A 25,684-nucleotide genomic window follows, 5' to 3' on the forward strand; every position below is an offset into this window, starting at 1 on the left:
TGTGTGTGTGTGTGTTCGTGTTCTGAGGCTTGGCTCTATCCCTGAGCTTTTTTGCTAAATGCTATGGTATACTTGAGTTATAGCTCCACCAAGTTTTTTGGTGTTAATGGGAAATAGGGAGACAGGGGTCTCATGGACTTTTCATGTCATAGCTAGATTTGAATCCTGATTCTCAGCTGTTCGCCTCCTGAGTAGCTAGCATTACAGCATTGAGCCATGGGTACCTGTCAGTAATTCTTATACACCAGATGAATGTACCAGATAAATGACTTCTGTTGAGTTTGGGAAACTTGTATCAACAAATCTCCAACCAAAGAACATTAAGGATTTTTAAGATTTTTATGATGAGTACTATAGTGAGCAGTGTGTACCTATAAATGTTTCTGTTATTACCCTCTTATTGGTTCAGTATAAACAAGAGGTAGAATTTTAGATTCAAAGTTTATACCTTCAAAATATTTTAACACTTCAAGTGTGGAAGAGAAAGGCAGTTTTCAGCCATATTCTATCCTAAGTATTGTATTCAAATATGAGTTGTATATACTGTGAGACTGCCATGTACTACTGTTAGTAAAGAAGTGCTACTTTGTGAACATCATTTGGATCTTACTTTTGACATAACAGAAAGTTGTATTATTTCAGTTACAGCATCTAATGAATGGAAAGAAATAAAAGTTTATTAGTTGAAACCTAGTTTCACAAATGATTTGGTTTTGATGATGGGGTATCTCATCTGAATATAGTATCAACTTTATTGTATTGAAAGATTGTTGTTTCAAAGAAGTTATGTGATGGCTTCCTTTTTATTTGGTCCTCCAAAAGCAAAAGTTAGGTAAATGTTGCCAAAACAAGCAAATGAAAAATTGAATTGTAGTTTTTTTTTTTTTTTAATTGGTCATGGGGCTTGAACTCTGGGCCTGGGCGCTGCCCCTGTGCTCTTCAGCTCAAGGCAAGCGCTCTACCACTTGAGCCACAGCACCACTTCCGGTTTTTTAGTGGTTTATTGGAGATAGAGGATATTGGAGTCTTACGGACTTTTTTCCCCGAGCTGGCTTTGAACTGTGATCCTCAGATTTCAGCCTCCTGAGTAGCTAGGATTACAGGCATGAGCCACCAGTGCCTGGCTGCATTGTAGTTCTAAGAGAAGCTTTTGTAAATCATAGTGTCCATTGGAGACCTAGTAAATGCCTGGGAAAAATAAAAAATGTTGTACTTTTACACTAAGGCTTAAACATTCTTTTTACTGGGAAGCTTGTGTGTGCACACACTTGCACAGTTCTGTGGCTTGAACTCAGTGTCGAGGTGCTGTTTCTTAGCTTTTTTGCTCAAGTGGTACTTTACCACTTGAGTCACAGCTATATTTCTAGTTCTTTGGGGGTTTGGGGGTTTTTTTGTATATATTTTTTATTGTAAAAATACTGTACAGAGGGGTTACAGTTATATGAGTAAGGTAATGAGTACATTCCGTATCAAACATTGTTATACCCTCCTCCCTCTCCCCCCAAGTTGTAAAGTTCATTTTTAACATAATGTCTTGTACATCTCATTGTTACAGTGGGTCAACTTGTATCCTTATTTCAGCATTTTATTATTTCCCTTCCCTCCCCAAATTAGAAAATATATATACAAGATGCAGGACACTGGAATCAAATACATTGTAAACAGGTATTATACTATGGGGGAAAATATACAAAAGAAACAAAAAATATATATAACAGTACATTATAAATAAATTTAAAAAACAACAGCTAGTTGTTTGTTTTTGCTGGCTAATTGGAGATGAGTCTCATGGCCTTTCCTGCCCTAGCTAGTGAGGAACCACAAGCCTCAAATTTTAGTCTCTTGAGTAGCTAGGATTAGAGCTGTGAGCCACTAGTGGCTGGCTGGGAGGCTTCTTTAAAATACAAATGTGTACATTGGATAAAAGTGTAAAGTATGTCATTTAAAAAAATGTTTACAGTTGTCACTTTTTTGTATAAGCTGTGACATAAATTAGAAGTTCTACTTACAGTGTAGACAGTATGATGGAAAAAACCAGTTTTTTTGCTATCTATTCTATTAAATAGTTTTACACAAAAGCTATCAGAAAGTTGAAGGTAGTTCTTTATACCTTGCCTATTTGTACTTAGTGCTCATCTAGAGTCTGTTCTAAACAGATTTTCCTTTTCAAGAAATGCTATGATGGGATTATGAAGTTCACACTGTAAAGTTCAGTTTTATGTGGTCACATCACCAAATCACTTGAATGTAGGTTGTGATAATTTTATACCAATGTAAAATTTAAAAGTAGTGAGAATTTAAAATAATATTTACTTAATTTTGTGATTTTTTTTCTTTTTAGAAACGTCGTCTTGAACATAGCAAAAATGTTAATACAGAAAAGCTAAGAGCTCCTATAATTTGTGTGCTTGGTCATGTGGACACAGGGAAGACAAAAATTCTAGATAAGGTAAGTGTATGCATTGATATAACTTCAAAATAATATATTTTAAAAGTACATTTAGGGGCTGGGAAGGTGGCTCAGTGGTAGAGCGCTTGCCTTGCATGCCTGAGGCCCTGGGTTCGATTCCTCAGCACCACATAAGCAAAAAGAAAAAAGGAAGTGGCGCTGTGGCTCAAGTGGTAGAGCGCTAGCCTTGAGCTGAAGAGCTGAGGGACAGCGCCCAGGCCCAGAGTTCAGGCCCCATGACCGGACCCCCCCCCAAAAAAAAAAAAAAAAGTACATTTAAAAGTTTTAAAACATACCCCATTTGGGCAAATTCTGCTTGTGATAAAAATTACTATTGTACCTTTACAAAATTTATTTTGTATTGGTATCTAGTAGTTGTACAAAAGGGACTTCATTGTGTTCTTTTCTATGTCAAAGTAACAATCCAAATTTGCTGTCTTCTCGTAGCTCCGTCACACTCATGTCCAGGATGGTGAAGCGGGTGGTATCACACAGCAAATTGGTGCCACTAATGTCCCCCTTGAAGCTATTAATGAACAGACTAAAATGATTAAAAATGTAAGTTACATTATGTCTTGTGTGTTTTAATCTGATGAAGATTAAGATATAAAGTATTTCAAACAGAAAACCTGGAGACTACTATATCAGACTCATCTGCTCAGCATTTACAAGGAACATTTGTACTCCTTTGTCCTATTTTGCTTTAAATCTTTCTTAGTAATTATGTAACTGAAGAGTCCTCATATTCTATTTTCTTCCCTCTTTGTTCCAGAGGCAACTGCTATTCTGAAGTTAATTTTTCCCCTCCATGTTTTACTATGGTTATTGTAGATCTCCTTTTAAAAGTTCCCTTCTCTTTACCATTGTTTTCTTTTCCTTCTGCCTTTGTTTTTTGTTTGTTTTTTAATAAGGTATTGTACAGATAGGCTATCATTTCATAAGGTACTGACTACATTTTGGTTTTTAAATAGTGTTTCCCTTTTCCCTTTCTGTGTTCCCCCCTCTTTTGTTCCCCTAAAGAAAAAACAACAAAGCAAATTAGACACCATCACCACCAACAATAAAACACATGTTTCTATTTCCTGGAGTTTGTTTTGATAATCTTTTTGTCTTTATCTATTTTTCTACTTGTTTGAAGTTATCCAGTTTTTTTTTAACAAGTATAACAGTAAGTTCAGTGGATCATAGTGCAAATACCCTGGCCCTCCTGATTTCCCTCCTCATGTCAACACTTTTTATTCACTTTTAAGGTAATCTCTCCCTTTTAATGTATGGAGGGTTACAGAATGTTGATATGTCAATCCTGTCTTCTTCTGTAAAGTAACTACCTAATTTTCTGTTGGATTACTTAATTTCGGTGTATATAGCAAAAGTAGAATTAACCTCTGATTCTTTACCTCTTATACTAACTTTTGAAGAATGTACAGTTTGATTTTATTTTTTAATACATTCATGTATTTAATCATATTTGCTGATTTAATCCATTTCAGTTACTATTGTTACCTTTGCCCTGTGTTTGGGTCCTCTTTTTTTTTTTTTTTTAATCGGTTATGGAGCTTGAACTCGGCCTGGGTGCTGTCCCTGAGCTTTTGTATTCAAGGCTAGTACTCTACCACTTTGAGCCACTGCACCACTTTGGTTTTCTGGTGGGTAATTGGAGATAAGAGTTTCATGGAGTTTCCTTCCTGGGCTGGCTTCAAATAGCCATTTTCAGATCTTAGCCTCCTGAGTATCTAGGAATGCAGACATGAGCCACCAGGGCCCAGCTTGGGTCCTCTTTCTTCTTTGATACAGTTCTGGTAGTCCTTATTTTATATTGCATCCATTATATCTGGTGTGTCAGGAAGGGTGTTCCAGGTTTATCTGTCAAAGAACTCCCCTTTCCTAGAACTGAGTCTTACAAATCTCAGGTTTCATCAACACATTAAATACAAATGGTAAAATCAAAGAGAGTCTGTATTATTAAATTCAACCACCTTCTTGTTTTGTCTTATTTCTTGAATGTAGAGATAATCAGTGAGCTTGTCTTTCTAATTTTTTTTGCTTATATGAGACTAAGTTTGTTTGTTTTTTAACTGTATTTTTTTGTCTTTTCTTTTTTTGGTACTGGGGATCAAACCCAGGACATTGCACTTGCTAGGCAAGCGCTTTGCCACTGAGCTACATCCCAGCCCGAGACTAAGTTTTATTAGCTCATCTTCCATTAGTTTCCTAAGGAGGAAATTAAGGAAATGATATTCCTTGAGTTTTTTGTATTGAATAATTATATTGGGCCACATGTAAAATCTTCACATTTTCTTTTATACAATATCTTAAAAGTCTATTTTCTTCCAGCTCAGTACTGTTAAGTTGGATTTATAAGTTGATTTTCATTTTGAATGGTCATTTTGAATGTTGGTCCTGGTTTCTCTGGGTCGGTTTTTCAGTTTTGTATTCTATTGTAATGTATAGTTTTGAGTCTTTACTTTAGAATTTCAGGTTTTTTGAATTTACAATATTTGTATATGTGTCTGCTGGTACTGGGGCTTAGTGCTGTTCCTTTGTTTTTTTTTTTTCCCCTCAAGGATAGTTCTGTACTACTTGAGCTACAGCTCTTCTTCCAGTTTTTTGTTGGTTATTTGGAGATCATCTCCGAGACTTCCCTGCCCATTGCTGGTTTGAAACCATGATGACCAGATTTCAGCTACTATGTGTAGCTAGGATTACAGGTGTGAGACACCAGCAGCCAGTTAAACTTATGTTCAGTCTATTTACCAATAACAAAAACTTGAAATACAAAGAATAAGATGTTTATTAGGTCTATCTATATTACAGTTCTTACATAATCTTAACATGTCAGTTTCAATTACTTATTGCTTATATTCCTGGCAACGAAGTAGAAATAATTAGTGCTTAATGAGTATTGATTTAAGGCTATTGAATTGCAGATTTAAAATATTTATATTTGAATCATTTTGACAAAAATGAGGTGATAAAATTTGAGAAATTTGAAAGTTAGCAAAAATTGTAGCAAACAGTCAAATTGTGGGTGACTTTCTTAGTGTAAAGGAGTATGTATAAGTGAGGTCTGTTGTACTGTTTTTATTCATTTACGTGTTTTTGTTCAGAAAAAAATCAAACATTTAGGATATTTCTTTACAAGAGATTTGAGACATTTTTTATTGCTTACAATTATTTTACAATTGCACCAGATAAATTTTGTGCATGCCCTTTTTTTGGTGGGGGAAGGGTTCAGTTGTGAGGCTTAAACTCAGGGCCTGGCAACTGTCCCTGAGCTCTTTTGCTCAAGGCTAGCACTCTACCACTTTGAGCCACAGCTCCATTTCCAGCTTTGTGGACTTTAATTGGAGATAAGAATCTCACTGACTTTCCTGCCTAGACTGGCTTTGAACTGTGATCTTAGATCTTGGCCTCTTAGTAGCTAGTGTTACAGTTATAGTGCCTGGTTTGTGTCAGTTTTTTTTTTTAAATAATCTCCAGTGACTGCTCTGTCATTTATATTACACTTCCTTAATGATCTGCTCCAGCTTCACTATAGTTACATGACTTTAATGAAAGTGATATTTTCTCATTTCATTTTGTTTCAACAAAACTTTCTGTTTAATGAAAATATTAATGTTCTTGTGCCCATTGACTCATGTTGGTTGGTTTGTTTGTGTCAGTTCTAGAGTTTGAACTCAGGACCTAGGGGCTGTTCCTGAGCTTCTTTTGCTCAAAGTTAGCTCTCTGCCACTGAGTCACAGTTCCATTTCTGGTTTTTTTGTTTGTTTTGTTTTGTTTTTTTGTAAATTTGAGATAGAATCACAGATTTTCCTGCGTGGGCTGGCTTCAAACTGTAATCCTCAGATCTCAACCTCCTGAGTAACAAGGGTTGCAGGCATTATCCACTGGTGCCTGGCAAACTAATGGTTTTAAAACCATTAGAAATACTTTTAATTACAGATAAATTAATTTAAAATCTTCTCTTGTTTTGACTTCCTTAAGCCATGCATGTTCCTTCACTTTCTAGTTTGACAGAGAAAATGTACGGATTCCAGGGATGCTGATTATTGATACTCCTGGGCATGAATCTTTCAGGTATGAAGAAGTCTTATATCATTGAGAAAATTGAAACTCAGGAATTCTAAATGTTTAGTGAAGTCATTAACTTTTGGGTGATTATTACAAAAAAAAAGTCCATGGTGTTTGTAACTATAAATCTTCTCTTGGTCATAATTTAATAGTCTTTTACTTGGGTCCTTGTTTGTGGAGAAGAGGAAGTCTATTCTGAAGGAGCAGTAGTTAATGTAGAGCAGAGTAGCTTATAATTTGTGGTCTCCTGCAGAACTATTGAAAGTAGAATATATATACACACACACATATATATATATATATATATTTATATACATTATATACATATGTGTATTTATTTTTTACTTAATTTTTTTCCACAACTGAGGTTTGAACTCAGAACCTCTCACTTGGCTTGCCTTCCTTGCTGAGCTGGTACTCTACAACTTGAGCCATTCTTCCAGCTGGCTTTTTCTAGTTGTTTTGGAGATAGTGTCTTGCAAACATTTCTGTCACAGGGTTGCCTTAGAGCCATGATCCTCTTGATCTTAGCCTCCTGAGTAAGTACAGGTAACAGGTATGAGCCACTGATGGGTGGCACTATTGTCTCTTGGACATATTCCTTAGCATTAAAAACTTCCTCGGCCTGGTTGCTGGTTGCTCATGACTATATGGAGGCTGAGGTATGAAGATCAAGGTTTAAAGCACTTACACACAGCACAGTCTCTGTGACTCTTATTTCCAGTAAACTACCCCTCTCAAAAGCCAGAAGGAGTTGTGGCTGGAGTGGTAGGGCATTAACCTTGAGCAAAAGAGACTCAGTGACAGCACACAGGCCCTGAACTCAACCCCCGGGACTGGCACATAGAAGGGGGGGGGGGAGGAAAAAAAAACTTGTTCAGTAAAATTTGACAGATATATTAGTAAATTTTGGAGTTTTGGAACTTAACATTAGTTGCCAGTTCTGTGTGTGTGTCAATCAGGTGTAAGCAAGTAAAGTCACTTGGACAATATAAGACATACCATATTTGGCACTCTTTTTCTGTAGGTTCTGCATTTATAGATTCAAACAACTGTGGATCAAAAATAACATGAAAAGATTGTATACCTGATAAATACCTACAATCATTTTCCTCATTATTCCCTAATCAGTGCATTGTAACTACTAACATGGTATTTACATTGTATCAGATAAGACACATCTGAAATGCTGTGGATGAGAAGTGTTTCATATTTCTGGTTATTGGCATTAAATTTCTATTTGACCATACCTAATCAGAAAATGTGAACTCTAAAATGTTTTCAAGTCTGAAACTTGAGCATTATGTCAGCAATAAAAATGTTTGATTTTGGGCTTTTGGATTGGAATGTGTGATCTGTAAGTAATATTGAGATGAGTTAATGTTTATGGGAGAATATGTGTGTGTTATATGCAAATACTACACCATTTTAGATGAGACTCTGGACTTAATTCCTTCCAGATAATAAGGGATGACTGCTTTCTTTTTTTTTTTTTTTTCTTTGGGTCCGGTCGTGGGGCCTGAACTCTGGGCCTGGGCGCTGTCCCTCAGCTCTTCAGCTCAAGGTTAGCGCTCTACCACTCACTTGAGCCACAGCGCCACTTCCAGCTTTTTTTTTTCTTTTTTGCTTATGTGGTACTGAGGAATCGAACCCAGGGCCTCAGGCATGCAAGGCAAGCACTCTACTACTGAGCCACCTTCCCAGCCCCGACTGCTTTCTTTTTTTATGTTAGGCTTGGAATGTATGTTAAGGTTAACAAAAATGTTCAAAAATTTTCTATTTATCTTTTTCCTTTTTACAACAGTAATTTGAGAAACAGAGGAAGCTCTCTTTGTGATATTGCCATTTTAGTTGTTGACATTATGCATGGTTTGGAGCCTCAGACAATTGAGTCTATCAACCTTCTCAAATCTAAAAAGTGTCCATTCATTGTTGCACTAAATAAGGTAAGTTCTTATGGAAAAATATTTTTGGTTTTTAGGAGCGTTTGAACTCAGATCCATACTCTTGCTAACAGGCATTCTACTACTTTAGACACATCCCCATCCCTTTTTGCTTTAATTGGTGAATGAGCATATGTGTGTGTGTTTGTGTTTCTGGGGCTTGGACCCAGGACCTGAGCACTGTTCCTGAACTATTTTGCTCAAGTGCTAGTGCTCTACCACTTCAACCAAGTTCCACTTCCAGCTTTTGTTGGTTCATTGGAAATAAGAGTATTACAGACTTTCCTACCCAGGCTGGTTTTGAACCACAATCCTCAAATCTCAGCCTCTTGAGTAGCTAGGCTTGCAGGGGTGAGCTACCAGAGTCCAACTTGTATCTATCTATCTATCCATCCACCCTTCCTATCCATTTAGAATAGGGTCTTACATGATGGCCCTGGTTGGCCTAGACCACAATTTTCCTCATCCTGCATAGTTGGGATGGTAGGTGTAGCATATCCATTTTTTTTTATCTGTTCAGATAGGGATCTTAGGAATGTTTTGCCTAGAGTAACTCTAGTCTTAGCCCAGTAGCTAAGGATTACAGTTATAAATGACAGTACATACTGCTTATAAGAATTTTAATTAGGCAAATGCTTCTTAATATTTTTTGTGATTAAGGAATGTAGTATACCTGCATGCTTTTGTTTACTATGGTACTATAGAATCAGTCTAGGCGACTACCAAAGGATAAAGAAAATGTGACACAATAAAATACAGAATCTAGGTTAAAGAAAAGACAGTAAAGTCTGATGCTTCTTAGTAGTTGGGCTGCTGCCCAAAGTACTGGTCAACACTTGACCTTTGTGGCACTTGACTTTTTTTACTTATTTTGAATTTCATGTAAGTTGTCTGGTGGTTGTAATTGTTAGCCTTGCTTTTTGTTACTCCTGTTACTATAGTTTGACTTCCATTGTATAAATCATAAATTATTCCTTTTAGTTGCTGAGTGATATTATCTGGATGATCCATACTTTATGCATTTATTGTTGAAGGATATTTAGCTTGCGAGTAATTTATAGATTACTTATTAGCAAAATGACTGTCTTTTTTTTTTTTTTTTGGGCAAGTCCTGGGCTTGAACTCGTGGCCTACACACTGTCCCTGACCATCTTTTTGCTTGCAGGCTAGCCCTCTACCACTTGAGCCACAGCTCCACTTAATTGGAAAGGAGAGTCTTTCAGACTTTGCTGCCTGGGCTGGCTTCAAACCTCAATCCTCAGATCTCAGCCTCCTAAGTAGCTAGGATCACAGACTTGAGCCACTGACACGGGCACATTTTTTCATTTTGCCATTATTGATGAGTTCTTGTTTCTGTACATCCTAGTTGTACACTATTACCTTTAACATTCTCCCATTCCCTCTTTGTGTTGTTGTTGTTGTTGTTGTGGGGCTTGAACTCAGGCCTGGGTACTGTCCCTGAGTTCACAACTTTGAGCTATAGCTTTTGGCACAGTAAAATATCTGAGCAATTTACGTTATGAAATTTTTAGACCTTAAATTTATGGAGATGTTTCTTATGTAAAATTAATTTTCAGATTGATAGATTGTATGATTGGAAAAAGAGTCCTGACTCTGATGTGGCTGCTACGTTAAAGAAGCAGAAAAAAAATACAAAAGATGAATTTGAGGAGCGTGCAAAGGCCATTATTGTAGAATTTGCACAACAGGTAAGAAAAAATTCCCTCTCACCCCTCCTTTCTCCTTTGGTACCAAAGGTTCAACTCAGGAGGACCTACCACATTCAAGGCAAGCACTCTTGACATTAAACTAAAATCTCTAGCCCTTTTTATTTTTTAAATATTTTAATTTTTTTTAATTCTGTATTGACTTTATTTTGCTCAGTTGCTCAGGCTGGAACCCAAACTTGTGGTCCTCCTGTTTCTGTTTCTCTAGTAGGTGGAATAGATAGGCTCAAACTATCACACTTAGCTTGGCTTTCGTTGTTTATGAAGCCTATCTCACATTGCTGATTTCTTTTAATATGTTACCTTTTTAATGAAATTGCCATTTTCATTAATGCTAGTCTGTTTCCCTATGTTTTTCATTTACTTATTTACTATATTTTGACTTTCAGTTTTTGTTTTGTTGTTTTTTTGGGGGGAAGTGGGAGGGTTGATATAGTTTCTCACTGTTTTGCCCAAGCTCCTCTTGAGTTCCTCCTACTTCTGTCTCCTAGGTAATTGGAATTCTAGATTCATGGTCAGTATTCATAGATTTTCTTTGTACTCTTAATCTTTGAAAAAAACTAAGTTGACTTAGAAGAAAGTTTTTCTATAATGTTTCTATGGCCATTTTGAGTTATTAATCAAGTGCTTGATTTCAGTGAGCTATACTGTACCCCCTCATCCAACCCACTGAAGTATTATAAGGAGTTTCACAATGGTCAACTATTAGCTCATTTTACTCAGTCCTGTTCTTAGATACCTTCTTTCATAGCTTGGTGTTTTGGAATAACTTTTGCTTACAGGGTTTGAATGCTGCTTTGTTTTATGAGAATAAAGATCCTCGCACTTTTGTGTCTTTGGTACCTACCTCTGCACATACTGGTGATGGCATGGGAAGTCTGATCTACCTTCTTGTTGAATTAACTCAGACCATGTTGAGCAAGAGACTTGCCCACTGCGAAGAGTTGAGAGCACAGGTGATGGAGGTAATCATCATGTTTTTAGTTTATTGTTCCCAAGCTGCCCTTTACTGGTTCATTCCTTAGGTGTACAGGATGTGTGGTTTTTTTAGATTTAATGTATATGATTCACTATGTGTTATTCCCTTTGCAATAATGTCTGTTAGGTTAAAGCTCTCCCAGGAATGGGCACCACTATAGATGTCATATTGATCAACGGGCGTTTGAAGGAAGGAGATACAATCATTGTTCCTGGTGTGGAAGGGCCCATTGTCACTCAAATTCGAGGTCTACTGCTACCTCCTCCTATGAAGGAGTTAAGAGTAAAGGTAAGCCTTGGAGGATAGGGTTGACACATAGGACTTGTATAGTATTTAGAAATTCTGCTGAGGTTGCTCCCCTTACTTTGAGCGTTGTTTGGCTTAATACACAGTATTGTTTTACCATGTAAGTCATAGAGGAGAGACATCCTCTATGAGAAAATGGGTGAATGTACCCGTTTACTACTAGTCTAGGGTTTTCTTAAATTGTTTTGACTCTATACTCTTACCTAGTTTTTCACTAACAGTTGTTTGGTGAGAGAAACATTAACATGGAAAAGTACATAAAATTTAACAATTTTTCAGGGAGCAACTAGATCAACAATCAGAATATTGCTGGCACCTGGAAACCTCCTGCATGCTTCTTCTTGCTTGTACTTCCTCAGTTCTCTAAAAAGGTTAACCAAGGATACTTTTTTTTTTTAATATAACAACTAATATCCTTGCTATCCTTTCTAGTTTTGGTAATGGAATGTGTATGAATTTTACATGGAGGTTTTGAAATTTTGTACCTTTTATCTGGCTTCAGTTGAAAAATAATTATGATTGATAGTTTGTGTGAATGTATTATGTTATCCTTTCTCCCATTGGGAGTCATGTTCTCACTAGAAGACCATGGCTGTTTATGTCTGCTCTGAATCTTGTGCAGTTGTGTGTCCCAGGGTGGACTCAGATAGATTACTGAGTTGCTATGCACAAACAGCTCACCATGATGTGCCTAGTAACAAATTGCACTTTCAATTACAGTTTTTCAGTTTTATATCTTTATAGTTCTTTGATGCCTTTAGTTTTTTAAGCTGTCATTCTAGTGTCTGCAGCTCATTGCTATTTCAGCTTGCATTTCCCTAATTGTTTCCATGGAATTGCTTTATTATTTCCTCCTTTATGAAACACTCAGTTTTCTTTCCTCTCACATTGTCTTTTTCTTACAGATTGTATAGGACTTGTTGATATATTGTATCTCTACATTTTATTACCTTGTCTTAGTTTGTGATTATTATTATTTTTTGTCGGTTGTGGGGCTTGAACTCTGGGCTTGGGCGCTGTCCCTCAGCTCTTCAGCTCAAGGCGAGCGCTCTACCACTTAAGCCACAGTGCCACTTCCTTTGCTCTGATATTTTAAAGAAATACTTGCATGTTGAATCTCTCAGTCTTTGATCATTATTGCTGTTTGTGCCTAGTTTATGAAATTTTTCAAATTCCAAGATTACAAGTTATCTTCATATATATCATCTCCTGATGCTACCAATTTTCAGATAAATGTCCAGGAAAATGTTTTTCTTTACATAGAACCAGTATGAAAAGCATAAAGAAGTAGAAGCAGCTCAGGGGGTAAAGATTCTTGGAAAAGACCTGGAAAAAACACTGGCTGGTTTACCTCTTCTGGTGGCTTATAAAGAAGATGAAATCCCTGTACTCAAAGTAAGCTCATTAATTTTGTTAATTTTCCCCTCCATTGCTATTTAAAACTTTGTCTCTTGAAGGGTTTTTGTTTTGATTTTTTTTTTTTAAATTATGTCTTTCCTAAACCTCCCATGCTGCCTTAAACTCAATGATTCTCCTACCTATTTTGAGTTTGATTGTCTTAGGGGTACTGACTAAAATGCGCATCCTTGTGAAATCTCTTGTCTGTTGGCTTTTTATAGCAAACTTAATCCATTCAAATTACTTTATACAGGCAAATAATAATTACAATAGAATTTCAAATATGCATTTTATTGAAATAAAAAAAGAGTCAGAAGCTAGAAGTTGGCTGGGTGCCAGTGGTTCACACTGGTAATCGTACTCAATAGACTGAAATCTGAGTATTATGTCAAAAGAACCCAGGCAGGAAAGATCATGAGCCTTTCTGTCAAGTTAACCATCAAAAAACCAGAAGTGGTCCTATGACTCAAGTGGCAGAGCACTAGCCTTGAGTGAAAAAGCTAAGGAACTGTACCCAAGCCAATTACCAGCAACCCTCTCCCCCCCATAAAAAGAACTAGTTATTTTATTCTGTCTACCCATCTGTTATATTTCTGAGTGGAACAGAGGTTGAACATATTTTAGTCAGTCAACCCAAGGCAAACTGGAAAATGGGGTAGTGTTATGCGATAGCGACTGTGTCTCTTCCTCCTCTTTTCTGGCACAGGCTATTTTAACTTGTTATAAGCCTTACTTTCATAATTGCAGATGCGTGCTTAACCAAGATGAGAGATGGTTAAATTCTAGACTGCCAAAAATAGCAATAGATGTGCTGATAATCTTTTCAAATTTTCAATTTGTTTTTAAGGATGAACTGATTCATGAGCTAAAGCAGACACTAAATGCTATCAAATTGGAAGAAAAAGGAGTGTATGTCCAGGCATCTACACTGGGCTCTTTGGAAGCTCTACTTGAATTTCTGAAGACATCAGAAGTACCCGTAAGTAATCATATCCAGCTATACAAATGAGTGACAGTCCTGTTTCCATTACTTTGTGCACTCATATAAAATATTTTTTACAGTATGCAGGAATTAACATTGGCCCAGTCCATAAAAAAGACGTTATGAAGGCTTCAGTAATGTTGGAACACGATCCTCAGTAAGTAAAATTATTTTTCTGAAACTTATTGAGTGTCCTTTGTGCCATACTATTTTTTCATTGATGGTCTTTGATATGCTTCAACCTTTCAGGTATGCAGTAATTTTGGCCTTTGATGTGAGAATCGAACGGGATGCACAAGAAATGGCTGATAGTTTAGGAGTTAGAATTTTTAGTGCAGAAATTATTTATCATTTATTTGATGCCTTTACAAAATATAGACAAGACTACAAGAAACAGAAACAAGAAGAATTTAAGTAAGTTGATGTTTACTTTATGTCTTTTTTAATGTAACTAATTGAGAATTACTAAATATTGGAAGAAGTATGTTTAACAAAAGCCTAGCATTTGCTCATCTATCAGAGACTGTATCCTGAGAAGTGACATGTTACATAAACCACAAATCCTTCACTATGGAACATTCTGGAGACATGTGAACAAGCCCTTACTGTGGCCTTTCAGATGATTAGTTTCAGATCAGTTTGGCAGTCTTAGTTGTCAGTAGCGTAGTAGTTGCTAAATCATGAGTGTATCTTACTGAAATTGCTTTACTAGGAATTGCATGGAGTGGAATTTGCAAAAGTAGAATGTGAATATTGAGAAATAATCCTAGGGATTCTGTGGGAAATGTACTTCCCCACACTTTCCAAATACTCATATGCCAACACTACTGCAGGTGCTGGAGAAGTCTGTAGGGCCTCAGCTGCTCTTGGGTCCCAGGGGCTGCCTATCATTGGGAAATACAACAGTGAAGTGTGTGATAAGTAGAGATGTAATTAAAGCAGGGAAATGCTAGGTAAGAAGAGAAGTGGCTGGTTAATAATGTGGTTGGGGAAGACATCCATTTAGGGCTCATTGGAAGTAGCAATCTGAAGAAGACTAAGTATATCACTCAGGTATGTGGGGAGTTTCTAGGCAAAAGAGCATCTGAGCCAGTATTTCATACAAAGGGAACGGCAGCCACCCTAGCTGAAGTTAGAGTTTGCAGGGACTATGGAGTCACAAGTTGGCAGGACCCTTGTGTTATGATTTAACTTTTCCTTTATTTGTGGAAGTTGCCGGTTGCCAAAATTACATGATCATGTGTAGATGTGGGAAGCCATGGTTTTAACTACATGATCATGTGTAGATGTGGGAAGCCATGGTTTTAACTACATGATCATGTGTAGATGTGGGAAGCCATGGTTTTAACTACATGATCATGTGTAGATGTGGGAAGCCATGGTTTTAACTACATGATCATGTGTAGATGTGGTGACCATTGCCTCTCAGGAGACTCCCATAGGCTAAGCCAGGCAAGCCACATCTAGAATGAGCTCAGTTTAGAGTACAGTTTTAAAAGAGTTAATGGGTATTAAGTATTATGCCATAAATTAGTATATGTGTTCATTTTAGATTGTGAAACCTGGGGTGAGGAGACTAAGAACCGTTAGAAACTATTATCCACTATTAACCACTTCTGGCATTTGCTTAACAAGCAGGGAAATTAATTTCTAGTAGCCTTTTGTAGCAGTACCTTACTAATACAACAGGGAGAAGTGTAAGGATGCTTTGTTGTTCGCAAAATGCAGATTGTTAGATTATTACGTGACAGTCCTGCCTGGGTTCTAGACCCTAAGGTGTATGGCTGGAAGTATGTTGTCTTCAAAGTCAAGTTCCATCTTTTAATTTGGGCACAAGATGCTCTTGTGATACAGCTTTAGACTACACTGAGGATTTAAGAGAAGAAAGTGAAGGCTTGGAAAGCAATCGAAAATGAAGGGAAATGAGCGAGTTATTGAGCCCACCCCTAGTCGTTGGGCTGAAAGGGGCTTCTCTCCTCACCCTCCATTAGGAAAGGTGCTTTCATCCACTAGAAGAAACCTCATTTGTGTGTGTGCATTTCATTTTTATGGTTAAATGATTTTAAAACTTACTTCTTTGTCCTTTCAGGCACATAGCAGTATTTCCCTGCAAGATGAAAATCCTCCCTCAGTATATTTTCAATTCTCGAGACCCAATAGTGATGGGGGTGACTGTAGAAGCTGGTCAGGTGAAACAAGGGACACCTATGTGTGTTCCGAGCAAAAATGTAAGTTCAGTGGTACTTACAGAGTTCTTTCCAGACTTTAAGCATACATACTGTTTTCTTTCTGTAAGTTGTACCTCAGTATAGCAAAGTATTTTTCCCTGGTGTAGCTTCACATCACATGATTTCAGGCTTTCTTTCCCTTAGAACATCATACCTCTGACATGACTTTAGCATTAAACTGTCATTGGCAGTCCTCTTTGGTATACCATTCAGTGGCCTGGACTGATTCTCTAAGCACATTGTTTCAGTCTCAGTTAAGAACAATCTCCTTTCTCCTTGAAAAATTCACCTACTGTATATTGTTTTTGTGATAATAAGTTTGGATTCAGTCTTGTGTTTGCTAAGCTAGTACTCTGCCACCTGAGCTGTACCCTCAGCCCACTTATTTTTCCAATTTATTCTTCCATTTAAACTTGCCTGTTCTCTCCTTCCTCGCTAGATCCAGGTTAGAATTTATGAGAAGGAACCTACAAGGGGACTCTCTGCGTCCTCTGTCACATAAGATGTCTCAGTGTTGGGATGAAAAGGCTGAAAGACAAAACTTTGCTTCTGGTACTGTTTGAGATGGTCTCACCATGCATCTTTATATTCTATAAACTCATTTTCTTGCCTATACCTGGAATTACAGCTGTGCACTGCCATACCTAGTTATCAGCAACTTGATTGTGTGTATGTGAGCACCAAAGGTTGAACTCAAGACTTTACACTCTCATTGGGTTTACTTGCTCATAGCTGGTGTTAACACTAGAACCACACCACCAACCTGACTTTTTTGCTTGTTAGTTGGGTCTCATGGACTTCTCTGCCTGGGCTGGCTTTGTATCTTAATTTCTCAGGTCTCAGCCTGCTGATAGTTTAAGATTATGTGAGCCACCATCACCCAATTTTTACCCCAGTTGCTCTAAGGCCCTATTGGGTCTTTGCTGGGGTCAGTTTTATATAAATTATTTACAAAATTATGATATCCTCCTACCCACAGACCTTTTAAATGAAGTACCCTCCAGCTGTTTAAGTAATTTTGTACCTTTAAATTTCCTGATACTCTGCTTATCCAGTTTGGCCTTGGGAAAGTACTCATGCTGGTATTTATGGCCTTTCTGTTTGTGGGTTGGTGACATGCTTCCAGGTTCATCCAATATTTCTCCTGCCCTGAACTTTGGGAAATTATCTCGGTGTATGGAGCATTTTATAGCCTTTGTCTCTCTCACCAAATCCTTAGCTCTCTTTCTGTAGGACAGCCTGCCTCTATTCCCGAGTCACTTGTACACAAGTTACCTTTAAACTGCAGAATGTTTCTTTGGCTGTCTTTCTGACTACACTACCCCCTTTTCTAGCTCTTGCAGAACTAGAACTTAGTGCCTGTTATTCTCTCCTAACCTGGCACCTGTCCTGCAGGAAGGTAGGACAGAAACAGAATATGACCATGTTGATAAGTGTACACCATGATTCACACAGCACATATGATCTTGCTTTTAACAGCTGTGTTATGGAGGGCAAATGTAGTGTTGTAGAGAAAATTCTTCTGTGGAGGCCTTCGTGATGATAGCAGGATCATATTCCAAGTCTCTAATGTGGGCACTTTTAGTTCTTATTTCAGTGGTCTTGGGCTTATGGAAGGCAAGAATTCCTCTACATATATTGTACTTTGTTTTTGTCCTACAGTTTGTTGACATTGGAATAGTAACAAGTATTGAAATAAATCATAAACAAGTGGATGTTGCAAAAAAAGGACAAGAAGTCTGTGTCAAAATAGAACCTATCCCTGGTGAATCTCCCAAAATGTTTGGAAGACATTTTGAAGCTACAGATATTCTCGTCAGCAAGGTGAGTAATCAAAGTGGCACATTGTCAGCAGAGTGGTTTTTATCTGTTTGCATCAGTAGCTGTGAGGATTACAGTCAGAACTTGGAGAATCTGGTGGAGCTAGGGCTATCTATGGAGTAGAACACTTTGGACAAGGCCAGGGTATAAGCTTCTGAAACTTGATGTGGGTTCTGTTATCTTAGATGGGCAAGCACTGCCCTTCTTCAATTATAGACCTTCAATTATAATGCCTAATTTAAGGACCACAAGCTGTTTTGGGCACTAGGTTGTTAAAATTCTATTCACCCTGTTTGTGCCTCGGGCATTACAGATCAGCCGGCAATCCATTGATGCACTCAAAGACTGGTTCAGAGATGAAATGCAGAAGAGTGACTGGCAGCTTATTGTGGAGCTGAAGAAAGTATTTGAAATCATCTAATTTTCCACATGGGACAGGAATTGGAGTAAATTCAATATTATGTTGTATTATCACCAACAAGCCAAGAAAACAAAAAGGAACATAAGTATCTGGACACTGATGAACTTAGGTGTATAAAATGTTTTCCATGAGAAACCAAGAAACTTACACTGGTTTGACAGTGGTCAGTTAATGTGTCCCCACAGTTCCAGCGTGCCTATTCACTCATCCCTTGCCCTAACCTTCCCTCCTTGGCTGCTGTTTTGAAGTTTGCCCTTCCCCAAATTGGGATTTTTACTACAAATCTAAAAGCTCTTTCAATTTTATACTGATTAAATCAGTCCTGCAGTATTTGATTAACCAAGCTTCTGCAGATTTTGTGATTCTTGGGACTTCTTTGACGTAACAAACACGTCTTTATGCATATTCCCAGTGATTTTTTCAGCATTCTTCTGCCATATGCCCTTAGCGATTTTTTAAAAATAGCAAGTAAGACATTCTGGTATTTCTTTATCTGCTTTGTGTGAAACCATGGTGTAAAACATAGCTGGCTGCTTTTTATTGCTTGTGTAGTCTTGAGAGTTGGTTGTAATCCAATTCTAAAAACCCAATAAAGAAAACAGTCATTGCAATAACAGTAAGCTCTGTTAGGCTTCCATGTTAGTATAGCTTTTTGGCCTCAAAACAGTTCAGTGTTCTCAGGATGAGGATTTTATCAATCATCATACTTCTCTTCTGTGTGATGAGCGTGTGTGTGTTAGAACCATAGATTGTACTCAGGGCTTCAAGCTCTCACTTGGCTTGCTTATTACTTGAGCCATGCCTCTAGTCTGGCACTGTTAGTTAATTGCAGTCAGAATTTAATTGCAGTCAGAATCTTGAATTTTTTTTTTTTAACCTGGGCTGACTTCAAACCTCAGATCTTTAGATGCCAGTTTCCTGAACACCTAGGATTTGAGCCAATGGTACCTGACCTAAAGGATCTTTATTGGTTTTATCCTAGAAAATCCCACCCATTTAGAAGTTTTCACAGCTGTTTCAGTTATTTTGAAGCTTGTATTGCTGCCCTGAGAAGGGGTTCACACTCCTTTTACTAGAAACCTGTTGGATAGACCTAGAGATAGCTGCAGTGTATTGTTTGAGGAAAGTGATTTTAATTATTCACTAACATAGAATTCTAAATAATAATGATAAATTTATTTGTGTTATGGGAAAATAACCTAATAGTTCAAGAGATAAGAGTCTCCATTTTCCTAGGAAAACCATGAAAGAAGGAAACAGCATTTAGAAGCTTTACCCTTTATTCCAACAAGTAGATTCTTGTTACAGGACCTCAGCAATTTCAAAGCTTAGCACAAGAACCTGTAATGGCTGGAAAAAAACTTTCACATAGGGCATTTAAAGCATAAGGATTCACAAAGGAGCCTGTACAAAATATACATACAGTTTTTTATTAAACAACTGTAAACACTTCACTGTAAAAATCCATAAAACTTTATAAACAAACATTTTGTAAATAGAATCTATGCTACAGTAAAAGAATTAACATAATTATTTACATGCAATACTGACAAATTTGGCACTTTTTTGAAAGAAAATGTACAAAAACACTTGCTGAAAAAGAAACTTTTAAAAAATGAGCATTACTATCATGCACTTTGCAAATACCTCACAAGCACTTATGGCACAGCTAGCAGAGGGCACCAGGCTCCCTGGTAATATTTATGTAACTTTTAATGTGCTTCCATAAGTTTGTTGTAAAACCACCTGAACATTGTCAAGAATAAAGTCAAATGCCATATTCCAAACTGATTCAACCGATTGCTGCATCAACCTGCAGGTGGGAAAAGAACATCATCATTAGGAAACATTTCTCCTTCAAGGAGTGTCGCTAAAAACTAACAATTTCCTATGCTTTAATTCTGTTAAAAGTCTCAGACAACCACAACACTATAGCATTTTTCCCCTTTTCATGAAAATCCTGATAATACCTTTTCATGTATTTTATAACTAAATCCAACTTTTCCAAATCTTTTTCCTCAATAAGGTCAGTACAGTATTTTACAACTTGCAGAATGTCTTCTTCCATTGGATCTATGGAGGGAAAAAAAAAATCCTCATGAAACCTTGCAAAGGAAATCTTGGAACTTAATTCACTATTAAGAAAATGGGTCAGATCTGTGTTGTCAAAAATCACAGACCCACTACATTGGCCACTTGACACAGCCTAAGCCAACCTGAGATTGTCGTTATCCATTCTTTGAGCAAGGTCTTCACATCATTGAATTCAACAGCTCCAGCTAAATTAGGTGCTACGTGTCTAACACAGCTGGATTGATCAGGCTGCAAGCTATAAAGGCCTGGCACACCGGAAGTGGAAGCAGAGAGTTCTTCCTGTTAAGAAAAAGGATACAAGTGGTACATTTGTGCAGCATCAAGTACATTAAGCTCTGGTAAAGGTCAGAAGTATTTAGGTTACCATAGGTTTCTCAGCAGCAGGTCCTTCGTGTTTGAGGAATCCATCTATTAACTTCTGGGGACTCCCATAGGCCCCGGGTAGAATTTTTGCAGGACTGATAAGTAGCTTGGCTTTCAAAGGACTCTGAATCTTTTGGGGGGAACTGATGGGGTTTTTTTTCTTCTTTTTCTTGTCTTTCACGGCTGCTGGTTTTAGTTGAAGTAAAGGATTCTTTGGCACTAAATGAAGTGGGAACATAAGATCCTTAATACTAAATGTGCCATGAATTATTTCCTCCTTCCCATCAAAATCCTCAAAGCCTATCAACTCCACCTCACCATCACCAAAGGTATCACCATGAGAAGCCAGGCAAAGGACTCAAAATACTATATTACCCAACTTTTTAAGAACTGAGGACTGACTTCAGTACCCACCCTTGCTAAGTAGGCACTTTACCAGTTGAGCAGAGGTAATGTCTCCCTTCATGCCTGGTATGGAGTACATCTGCTTGTGTTGGCCTTGAACCATAAACACCAGCTATCTACATTCCAAGTAGCTCTGGTCAAACTTGAGCACAACTGTACCTGGTTCAACCATTCTTTAAATTTAAATGTAGGTTTAGGTTTTTGTGGTTCATGTCCAGAATTTTAGATTTTGTTTTGTAGTGCTTGGCACATATACTACATATATACTATGGAAGTGCTCTGCTATGCCCAAACTCCAGATTTTATGTTCATTTGTGTTCCTAGATTCAAGTAACAGTCTCAATTGCTTTAACTGTATTAAAACTTAGGTACTAAATCTAGCCAGTACTAAGCAACACAAATAAGGTACTAAGTCTAGCCAGTACTAAGCAACACAAATTGCTTCAGATATGATATTCTCCAAGATTAGCTTTTAGTAACACCTACACAACTGTGATACCATCACCTTTTTTGCCAGCTTGCCACTTCCTGAGCTTACCAGATGTACTGGTTGAATGCTGGTGAGAGGTGGCTTCTCCCTGCCTTTGTCTTTGATCATAAGCTGCTTTTAGCTCCTTTTGAAGCTCAGCAGGAAGAGCAGCAAACACCTCAGGGTCCACCTAGTGAGAATGGAAGGCCAAAGTCAAACCTGGGTTAATGCTAGATGACAGTTTCTATTTTTCACAAAGTAGATTTTGTTTTCAAACCACACTTTTCTGATCTGTATAGACTCATAATGAACTTTGATAATTAGGGACTTAAATATAACAGTCACTACAGAGAAATTCTTTAGAGCTAAGCTGTAGTAAAACCAAGGAGGAACTACCTCCTGTATATGAATGCATCTCCAATCTGTTGTAAGCACAGTGATGATGTGTATGCATACATACTCCTTACCCATCCCCTTTCTCTTCTAGTGCTAAATTCAGTTGGTGGCTTAAGAATGAAGCTTTCTAATCAGTATTTGTCATGCAGATAAAGTGGAAAAGAGCCATCAACATCCCATGCCATCCTACACACACAACACACTACCTCTTAGGAGTTAGTCAGAGTAGTAAGAGCACATTGACAGAAGGTTACAATGTGAAACTTACCTGTGAAAATGCTGGGAGGGCAATAACATTTATTCCTGTATCACTAATAGATTCTTGAGGCATTTGCAACAAAACTGTCCCAATTGGTTGAGGCAAAATTCCTGTATTACAGCCATTTACTGGTTCTTTCTTTTTGTCACCGTGTGGTTCTCCTTGAATAGCACAAACTTGTTTAATTTGTTCTCGAAGATCAGGAGGAAGTGCTTCTAAAACAGATTCATCAAGCTATAAAATACCAAGCATGGATTTGAAGGTAAGTCTATTGGAGTCTCTGAGAGAAAGAACACAAGACAGACTACCTACCATCCCCTCCCCAGTCAACACGTTCGAAACATTTTGCCTTTTACCACTGAAGCCTGAGGTAATAAGGAGTCTGGAGGTAAGTGTACACCATGGGTCAATTCCACAGCATTAGGTGAATCCACAAAGTTGGAAGCTAACTTTACATGTATAACAGAATCTTCTCTTTGCTTGGCTGGGTTCTCCCTCTGCCTATCTGAGCAAATCTGGCCATTTGAAAACAACTGATCCATGAACTAAATAGCCATTCTTACCTTTCCAGACTGTCACTAATGACTGGAATCCAAAGCAAGAATTAGCCCTTTCCCTATAATAAGCATTTTTACTATGTCCTTAAAGGCCTCCTTCCACAAAGAAGAATAAGGGGTCACAAACTACCCACAGAGATTAAGAAATGGTGTCTTCCAAGGAGCTAAGGATGGCAATGTGTAAGATTTTTTGCAGAATCCATAAGAATAATGCTTGTTCTAAGTTTCACTAACTTGACATGAGGTTTCTGTACAGATCACCAGAGCTACTGTGTTGAATCGGGGCCTACATGATTACTGACAGGATGACAGTGGGAAAGGAGTGCCTTTAGCTATGCCTTCACAACTTTTTAAGACTTGAAAATCTCTGCAAAAGCACTTTTAGTTCAAATAACTCAGCAATGAGTGTACCCTTAAGTGCCATCTATAGACCAGCTATGTCATTAGGACTAAAAAAATATACCTGGGAAGGGGATGGGATCTCTATACTTAGATTAAGTCTTGATTGTACACTGATAGGAGAATGCAGACCATTCCATTTCCTTGTAGACTCAACTTTGTTATTGTCAGCACTAACAGTTGTCAGATGTGTAGAAAAAGATGGCAAGAATGTGCAATTTCTAGAGGCAGGTGGTATTTCCAGATCCACTGTAGCCATAAATACTGCAAGAATAGAAAAACACATTAATATTGTTTAGCTCATTCAGGGAAGAGGGAGTACGAAACCTTTAGTCCTCACTTATTTCCTTCTGTTCATTGTAAATACTAGTTCATCATAGTAAAGAATGTAAACCTGTCTCACACACACAACCATGCCAATCTGAAAATTATATCCTTAGGAAGGTAAACATTGAAACCATCTTGATAACTACCAACCTTCCTTATGCTGTTCTTCTGTGGTTTTCTTCGCTTTCTGAGCTTGAAAAAGATCCCGGACAGTGTGTGACCCACCAGAGAAGTGGCTTGACTGAACTGATGGGCGACTGGAACATGTGGAAGTGTTTGGATTAGCTGGAGTCAACTGGTTCATTTGAATCCCAACCTAGAAGATAAGTGTAGGAAAACTAAAGTAAAAATAAGACTTCTCAGCAAAATTCTCAGCTTGTTTTTTTTTGTCATAGAATAAAGTGAAACTAGCAAACAGATTTTTGTATGATTTATTACAAAAATTACTATATGAGCCATTGAGCAGTTATTCTACCTATACAGTAATACTTTAAAATTAGAAAATGAACAAGTAGAGCCACTGATGTTCTAAGAAACTAAGGTTTTTAAGTAGGGTTTTAAAAAAAGTCTGAGGGCCAGTGTGGTGGTGATGCACACATGTGATCTTAGCTACCTGGGAGGCAGGGAGGATAGAGTTGAGGCCAACCCAGGAAATAGGAGTGGTAGCTTATGGTTCTAGATATAGGGAAGGCCTTGTATCTAGAAGTACAAGGTCTGCCCGTGGCTTAAGTAGGAGTCCTTAAGGTCTGAGTATCTGAGTATGGCTCGCTAGAGTGTTCAGTATGGGAGGGGGGGGGGCGGTAAGGCCTACTCAGTGGCTCCACCACCCCCTTTTGTGTTTGGTCCTGGGGACTGAACTGTTGGCCCCAAGTGCTATCTGAGTTATTTTTTCCCTCAAGACTAGCACTCCCACTTTAGCAACAGCTCCACTTTCAGCTTTTGTGTAGTTAATTGGAGGTAAGAGTTTCATGGCCTTTCCTACCCAGGCTTACTTTGAACCTTGATCAGATCCCAGCCTATAAGTCACCAATGCCTGGCTTTCCATTAATGTGTGTATGTCTATGAAAACACGACACACTTACCGAAACGATGGGAGTGGCTAGCAGAGTGTGTGTGCGTGTATATATATATAGTACAGATCTATATTGTACCACTACTACCTCCTACTACAGAATTCTCATAGAATACAGTATTTCAGGGATTAATCTTGAACAAAATTCATAGCAAGTCCAACACGGCCTTTCCTCTCATGGTAACATCATCCTACACAGGCTTACATTTCAGAACAAATCTAAAGTTTACACACTAATAGTAGCTGTCATGTCTGGCATAAAGGCATCCACATGTGCCCATGGTTTCTCTCCTTTCTACACCAGCATGGAACAGCATCAAAGTTCTAACTAAAAAGAACCTTAAAAGGAGAAGATTGACAGATTAACAGTCCTCAAAGTCCCATCTACTAGGGAAGTAAGAATGTAGTAAGATAGTGATCCTAACAACTCTAAAATCTGCTAAAGACTAAAGAAGTCAGGTTACATGCTTGCTTGGATTACATCAAAGGAGCTGAAGGTCTGCATATGAACCTTATTTCCAACCATCTTACAAGGCTCAAGTGAGATATAAATTAAATATTATACACTTACCCCTCGCATATCTGATATGTTTAGCTTCATTGTATGAAACATGTTTAGAGTAGCCTTCCCAATGATTTTTGCACTATCGGTTGCCTGGTCAAGAGTTACAGTCCTGTAAGTGATAGAAATGTTTTAAACTATACATTCTATGCAGATGGATTTATTAGTACCTCAGTAGTACAGAAGAGTTTATTCAAAAGCTTATAGAAACAAAGGGGGGGTTTAAGAAACCAGCAATATTAAACATTCAGTAGCAGCGAGAAGGGAAAAATGTTACATATATAATATTGAGACTTCAAGGTAAACGCTAGAGTTGGTCAAAAAATTTTTAGTAATGCATATTAAAAAATACACCTTGCAACCAATGCATAAATTCACAGTAACTACAATGTTCTAGATTCCAAAAGTACCTCTCCAATTTGAAGAGAAGATGAATTCTATTTTGGTTCTTGACTC

At 37.7% G+C, this 25,684-nt stretch overlaps 2 protein-coding genes across 3 annotated transcripts in view; one reads left to right on the plus strand and one right to left on the minus strand.

The window, feature by feature from the left end:
- Window positions 1-19,934, plus strand: part of Eif5b (eukaryotic translation initiation factor 5B) — an 83,513-nt gene extending 63,579 nt beyond the window's left edge. The window contains exons 11-24 of the mRNA XM_013019781.1: window positions 2,342-2,449; window positions 2,897-3,007; window positions 6,459-6,526; window positions 8,325-8,466; window positions 10,041-10,172; window positions 10,973-11,155; window positions 11,296-11,457; window positions 12,739-12,870; window positions 13,721-13,852; window positions 13,936-14,012; window positions 14,105-14,269; window positions 15,945-16,083; window positions 17,746-17,907; window positions 18,218-19,934. Coding sequence (XP_012875235.1) covers window positions 2,342-2,449; window positions 2,897-3,007; window positions 6,459-6,526; window positions 8,325-8,466; window positions 10,041-10,172; window positions 10,973-11,155; window positions 11,296-11,457; window positions 12,739-12,870; window positions 13,721-13,852; window positions 13,936-14,012; window positions 14,105-14,269; window positions 15,945-16,083; window positions 17,746-17,907; window positions 18,218-18,325 — 1,821 coding nt within the window. The 3' untranslated portion in view covers window positions 18,326-19,934. The remainder of the gene's footprint in view (window positions 1-2,341; window positions 2,450-2,896; window positions 3,008-6,458; window positions 6,527-8,324; window positions 8,467-10,040; window positions 10,173-10,972; window positions 11,156-11,295; window positions 11,458-12,738; window positions 12,871-13,720; window positions 13,853-13,935; window positions 14,013-14,104; window positions 14,270-15,944; window positions 16,084-17,745; window positions 17,908-18,217) is intronic.
- Window positions 19,735-25,684, minus strand: part of Rev1 (REV1, polymerase (DNA directed)) — a 53,727-nt gene continuing 47,777 nt past the window's right edge. For both annotated transcript variants that reach the window (XM_013019780.1, XM_013019779.1), the window contains exons 13-21: window positions 25,238-25,340; window positions 23,745-23,910; window positions 23,332-23,531; window positions 22,321-22,545; window positions 21,726-21,846; window positions 20,784-21,001; window positions 20,542-20,698; window positions 20,296-20,398; window positions 19,735-20,138 (exon numbers count right to left, since the gene is read on the minus strand). In XM_013019780.1, coding sequence (XP_012875234.1) covers window positions 20,027-20,138; window positions 20,296-20,398; window positions 20,542-20,698; window positions 20,784-21,001; window positions 21,726-21,846; window positions 22,321-22,545; window positions 23,332-23,531; window positions 23,745-23,910; window positions 25,238-25,340 — 1,405 coding nt within the window. In that variant the 3' untranslated portion in view covers window positions 19,735-20,026. The remainder of the gene's footprint in view (window positions 20,139-20,295; window positions 20,399-20,541; window positions 20,699-20,783; window positions 21,002-21,725; window positions 21,847-22,320; window positions 22,546-23,331; window positions 23,532-23,744; window positions 23,911-25,237; window positions 25,341-25,684) is intronic.

Source organism: Dipodomys ordii, unplaced genomic scaffold (assembly GCF_000151885.1).
Source record: "Dipodomys ordii isolate 6190 unplaced genomic scaffold, Dord_2.0 Scaffold47, whole genome shotgun sequence".
NCBI classification, from domain to species: Eukaryota; Metazoa; Chordata; class Mammalia; order Rodentia; family Heteromyidae; genus Dipodomys; species Dipodomys ordii.